The 6,000-nt window shown below is 39.5% G+C and overlaps 1 protein-coding gene across 1 annotated transcript; it reads right to left on the bottom strand.

The window, feature by feature from the left end:
* Positions 1-310: 310 nt before the first annotated feature.
* Positions 311-4,245, bottom strand: LOC103928565 (metal tolerance protein 11). The gene is made up of 6 exons (XM_009337632.3): positions 3,834-4,245; positions 3,049-3,158; positions 2,722-2,967; positions 1,582-1,662; positions 1,221-1,454; positions 311-928 (listed from the first exon to the last, which is right to left on the bottom strand). Exons 1-6 carry the CDS (start codon positions 3,997-3,999, stop codon positions 581-583), a joined length of 1,185 nt encoding a protein of 394 aa, XP_009335907.2. The 5' UTR covers positions 4,000-4,245; the 3' UTR covers positions 311-580.
* Positions 4,246-6,000: the final 1,755 nt, after the last annotated feature.

The raw sequence follows: 6,000 nt of genomic DNA, 5'->3' as shown, positions 1-6,000 counted from the left end.
CAACCAAACAGAGCCCTTGTATATCAGACTTGGTTAAAGCGAGTTCGTGGTAAACTCATCTTATGTAAAGATTCGTTTTGAAGTGCTTTTAAAACAACCGAAAGCATTTTTAGTGAAAGTATTTTTGGGTTCGAAAATCACTGGAAGTGCATTTTAGAAAAACACAGTTCTGTATTTTTTTCCATAAAGTACTTCAAGTATTTTTTCAAGATTCACTTGCAAATTGGTTTCAAAAGAACTTTCATCAAAAGCGTTTTCAGTCATTTTAAAAGCACTTCTAAACACATCCTTAAGACCTCCAACACAAGAGTAAGGTCAAGTAGTGAGTTATCCTTTTGTAGGCGGTTGAAAAACATGCAAGTTTCTCAAGGAGTGGAAATATACAGTAACTTGCAATTGCTGGGTCTCACTTTAAGGTGCATGCGACCCGGCCATACAAATGCTCAGTGTTACCAGAATCCCAACTTGTTCTTGACGCCTACCAAACATCTACACATTCTCAGTTTATTACTGCCTTCGATTCGGGATCGATTCTAGCATACAAAGTTGAACACAACAACACATAGAAATATCCTCCCTTTTATGAGTGAGACTGTGCGTGCTCCGGCTTGTGGCTGAACTCGTAATCTAGATGAACAAAGGCGCGCTCGATTTCAGGCAGGAGCTCAAGCTTCTCCTGCAGCGTTTCCCCTATGTCATGAGCCTCTTGTAAGGGCATGTCTGCCGGCAGGACAATGTCAACCTCGACGAAGTAGTGTGAGCCAAAGGTGTAAGCCCGGACTGTATCGATATGGCGTATTGCCTCGTGATGGTTCCAGCAAAGGTATGTCAATTTTTGTAGATATTCGGGAGCAGCTGATCTTCCAACTAGCGAGTTCACATTTTCCAGCACAGTCAATGACCATGTGCGAATGGTGTACAAGGCCAGCTGCAACAATCCAAGGTCAAAACCCCATTAGCAAAATAATGGACATAGCATCAATTGAAATTTGACTTTAACACAAATCATAAGATAGTCAACACCCAGGAGACGTCGGTTATTTGTGAACAAATGTTTGACAACCTCTCATCTAATATCTTGTTCGAACTGCTATGTACTTCATAAGATTTACCATCCCTCTACTAAATATGAAAGTTTCGACACTCTTAACATAAGAGTTCCCTATAGTTATTTGTGGTAAGGAAGGGTAGAGGAATGACGAGAGCAGGAAGCCACTTACAATGATGGCTCCAACGGGGTCCATCCAATCATCAAAATAATTAGCAAGGAGCACAGCAACGAGACCAATGATGTTAGTTATAACATCAAAGAAGTGATCCTGGGCATAAGCTTTAACAATTTCGTTCTTGAAACTGCGGCAGTAAAGCATCAGAAGGAATTTTACCAAAGTCACCGAGAGCATAATGCCCACGACCCATCGCTCTTGATTCTTGGTCAAGTTGAAGTCATCCTCCTAGTCAAACGTATAAATTTCAAAGTCAAGAGTGTTTATTTGAACAATCGATTGAAAAGATCATTTATTCAAGCTTCCAAGTGAACAAATATCTTAATCTGATTAATAACAGCTCATAATAACTTACATCAGAAACCAGTGTGCGCAATGACTCCAGGATGATCTGCAGGCCCAGGGTTGCCATGACAGAGGCAAAAACAAGGATTCCCTGCATTTTTTTTTTTCCAAGCTTCAGATTTGAGTATGATAGACATTTCACCAACTCCTCAAAAACAGATGAGAAAAATTATGACCTACAAGAATTCAAGCTAAGTATATCAACTGCTATATGTAGAACAAGTCTTTAAAGCAATGGCAAATAAACAAACCAAGCTATGGAAAAACAATCCATCTATCTAGAGAACTGCTTGGCGTAAAGCTAAGGAAGAGTGCTTGTTGAGCCACACAACAAGTACGTTTTTTGACAAACTACCCAACGAACTTAACAGGGATTAACCCGTGAGACTTCCTAGTTGGCACAAACACACACTTACAATGTATGATCAACTTCTAAGTCCTAACACATGACAACAATTCATCACATACAATATCCAACGGCACTATAGACTGGCAGATAAAACGGAAATATTTCTACTTAAAAATATAGCCTAACTTACAGAAAACAAAGAAAGACATAAGAAACCATCACAGGCTCTGATGGAAGAAAGCAAAGCGACCAAGATATGCCAATGAAAACTCCATATGGGAAACAAGTAAGACAATGGTCAAGCATATAGACAACGATATGAGGCAGCATGAATCAAGAAAGTATGGGAAATGGTTAGAACTTTGCTTAGATAGAATACATTAAACATGGATTAAGAAATACTGTCTAGCTATTTGTAAAAGTGGGAAAAAAGCACTACCATGTACAAGTTATACAGATAACTTTGATCTTCACTCCCAAAAGAGAAGAGAAGATAGAAATTGTATCCAATCTCAACAGTCGAGGGCGCCCAGTATGGGTGAACCCCGAACTCATTAATCGTTTAGACTGGAGAGCCACATGACTATTTAAGTTGCATGACTAAATTAGCAACCATGCTTTGGTGATTAAACCTATGATATTATATAACACTATAACAGTAATGTATATCCCCACAAAGAGCAGAAAGACGAAGAAAGGTCGTGGTGTATAGCTTTGAAGGCCGCATTAAACACAGAAAGCATTGTAATACAGTTTGAAACTATGGCTATAGCTACCATCAAGAATAGTACAGACACGTACCAACGGCTGCATTCTTTTCTTCCCAATAGGATACTGATATGGGCTAGGGGTTTGCATGGAGAATGCAGTAAACCACAAGATGAAGCCGGACAAAAGATCAAGCAATGAGTCCAATGTGGATGCAATGATGGCCAATGAACCACTTCTGACAGATGCATAAACTTTAGCCGCAAAAAGAACCATGTTTGCAATATTGGATATTCTGATGGCAAAAGTCTCGCTTTTTGCCAACTTTTCCTTCTCTTCCTGCAACAAAACTCGTTACATTTCAGTTTAAGTAATTCGAGTATATTGAGAAGAAGACAGAAAACATGATGCTATACCAACCTTTGACATTCCAGGAATAAAACCACGCTCCGCCAAGGCATCCATTTCAGTAAAGCCCTCGAGCATTTCTACCTGTTGTTGGTAATACTCCGCCACAGTATCCTCCGTCCCTAAGGCCATCAAGCAGAACAATTAAAATGGCACCTCATATGTTAATTGCATAATGTTTTTAACATAAAAATAACTACAAACAGTCTACGCATTTGCATATATCCCTTTGCCCCTTTCACCCTTCGCATAAACGGAAAACATGAAACCCCGTTCACCCTCCACAAAGATGATAAAATTATAAACTAAGACAGCAGCAAGTACTCAATACTCCCAACCACAATCCGAAAATGCTTTATTTACCCGAAGATCGACAACATACACTCTCACAGTCAGTCTCAATGATCTAGCAATACCAAGGACAGCATACTGAAATTCAAGTAAACCCCATAAATTCTAAACTCCTCAACTCCTTCACCCCCCCCCCCCCCAAAACAAATGTTTATAATTCACCTCTCCTTCGAGCTTTTCGATTACGAATTTATGCATAGCAAATTGAACCCTCCATCTGGAATCATATACAGAAAAGCAAAGGCTAAACTCCCACCACAAAAATTAATACGAATTTTTTAATTAACCAAAAACAAAAAAGCTGAGCTACCAAAAAAGAAAAATTCTCGGAGAACAGAACACTCAACGCAATATTCCCATTTCAGACCATACAAAGTAAATAAAAAAATTAAAAAAAAAAAACACAAATCACTATCAAATATTCCGGAGAAGGTGCGGAAAATTACCTAAAACCCCAAGGCAGTCATGGATTCCGCGCGGAGGCTTCTTCTCCTTGTGCTCCGACGACACCTCGAAGCCGTCGAAGTTCAACCGCCACGACCGGTCGACAATGCTCGACCCCTGCAACAGCGAGCTCTCCTCGTCGTAGTCGGGCGTCACCGGCTCCACCATTATCCCGGTCACCGTGAGTTAGAGAGAGAAAGAGAGGGAGAGAGAGAAGGCTAGGTTAGAGAGAGAGTGTGGGAGGAGCAGAGGAGCATTCGAGGGGCAGGAACTGAAAACTCGATGAGAATCCGAGGGGTTTTTGGGAAACGGAAATTTATATTATGGCCCTGTTGTGGACCTTGTGGTCTGCATACTCGGAGGGTTAAGCGCCAGGGAAGTATGTGAGTTGCGAAAACGGAAAGTTCTGATCGCCATCTGATGCCACGTGGACGGCGACGAGGGGTTATGTCAAAAGGTTGATGGGAATGGAAAGGGATCCTTTCCGGATCTCTTCCACCAAAGCTTACAGGTCAAGTGATTCGGATTTTTAAAATTTGATCTAATAGTTAAAATTATTATAACTTTTAAAAGGTTTTTATTTTTAACTATTGAATTAAATTTCAAGAATCCGAATCACTTAATATGTGGGTTAGATCTGACGAGGATCTCCACCGAAAGTAATAGACGGTGTCCCTGTGTCAGGGCCAGAGATTCTGGTTTACGTTGAATTCGGGTCACAGTCAATGCGGGTCCCAATTCTGGATAGGATTCTGGATTTGGGTTATTGGTGCGGCGGAGGCGCAGGTAGACCTGCGCTTGAGGATCGTCGGATGGCTATCAGGTAGCGATTAACCAATGATGGCGCACTTGATCAGAAACTGGCAGAGTTGGAAGTATGCTGAGTCAGAGTTGGTAGGCTGTTTGGTTTCGCGAGAATTGGAATGAGAGAGATCGCAACATGTGTGGATTCGTTGGCCCACTTGTTGATGCATATCTAAACCAACGTTAGCCGTACATTTCCACTGTGCGTGCGTGACAACCTTTCCTTTTAACTTTTTTGGAAAAATACTTTTAGAAAACACTTTGGGTGGTTTTTACAAAAAAAAATATTAATTATGTGTTTTTTGCAAAAATATCTTTAAGGTATCGTTTGGTACGTAGGACAAAGCATTCCGTCCCACGTTTGGTGCGTCTAAAACGGGTGAAACGAGCTGTTCCACCGAACGAGTTTTGGGTGAATTTTCGTTCCACCTCACCCCCTGGAACGACTCGTTCCACATCCGTGGAACATAAAATTATAACCTCTTCGTCTTCTTCTTCTTCCTCCTTGTTTCTATCTGAGGGCATCTTTGCTCCCACTCCGTTCCGTTCCGACCTATCCCGTCCCGTCCTATCCCATTCTGTTCCGTCCCGTCCTGTCGGCATACCAAACGATACCAGTGTTTTTTAGAATTCACTTGTATTTTTATTAAAGATTGATTCCAACATTTTCATCCAAAATGTTTTTACTCATTTTATAACACTTCTAAACGAGCTCAAAAACTTAAAAATACACACACAGACACACTTAGAAAAGAAAGAAGTTTGAGGGAAATGACAAATGTGAGGGAGAGATAAAAAAATGTGAGTTTTTTTTTTTTTTCAATTAAAAATGTTATGATGACATGCAGATTAGATTTGAAAAAAAAAAAATATTTGGTATGTGTAAAACTACATTATTACCCATATTTTATTTTGTGTTAGAATATCAAATTGTTTTTCATTTTTTTTTTTAGTCGGTAAAAATAATTTTGTGAATAGGTAGCTTAAATTTTGATGAATGTTGACATCACTTACATAGAACCGTGCAATTGAATTTTATGTACGACTAGTCGCTTTGTAGTTTGTCAATTTTGCGTGACATCAAGCGCTGAATAATTGATAGTGAAAAGTTTGAACAATTTGTTCCTCAATAATTTTGTTACGAGAAATGTGTAGACCAAAAAGCACTTTACTTTTGTTAGCTGAGCTAAACTCAAATATGCTCAGACATAAAGTTTTAGACTTTAACTTGTCTAGTAAAGTGGAGATTTGAGAGTCAAGATATTAAATTTTATGGTCACTAATTTATGATACAACTTAGAGAAAATGCAAATATCATGACATGTAAATTAGGAATACAACTAGACTTCAGTATTAAGAGAGAGA

Source organism: the organism of the source record quoted next, unplaced genomic scaffold (genome assembly GCF_019419815.1).
Source record: "Pyrus x bretschneideri cultivar Hongxiangsu unplaced genomic scaffold, Pyrus_bretschneideri_v1 Contig4, whole genome shotgun sequence".
Classification (NCBI taxonomy): Eukaryota; Viridiplantae; Streptophyta; class Magnoliopsida; order Rosales; family Rosaceae; genus Pyrus; species Pyrus x bretschneideri.
This window is presented reverse-complemented; position numbering and strand designations above follow the sequence as displayed.

Coding starts and splice junctions, on each gene's coding strand:
- LOC103928565 (XM_009337632.3), bottom strand. CDS start 3,999: ATGGTGGAGCCGGTGACGCCCGACTACGACGAGGAGAGCTCGCTGTTG. Junction 3,159..3,833: donor TGACTGCCTTGGGGTTTTAG/GTAATTTTCCGC, acceptor TGATGGCCTTAG/GGACGGAGGATACTGTGGCG. Junction 1,455..1,581: donor TGCGCACACTGGTTTCTGAT/GTAAGTTATTAT, acceptor ACGTTTGACTAG/GAGGATGACTTCAACTTGAC.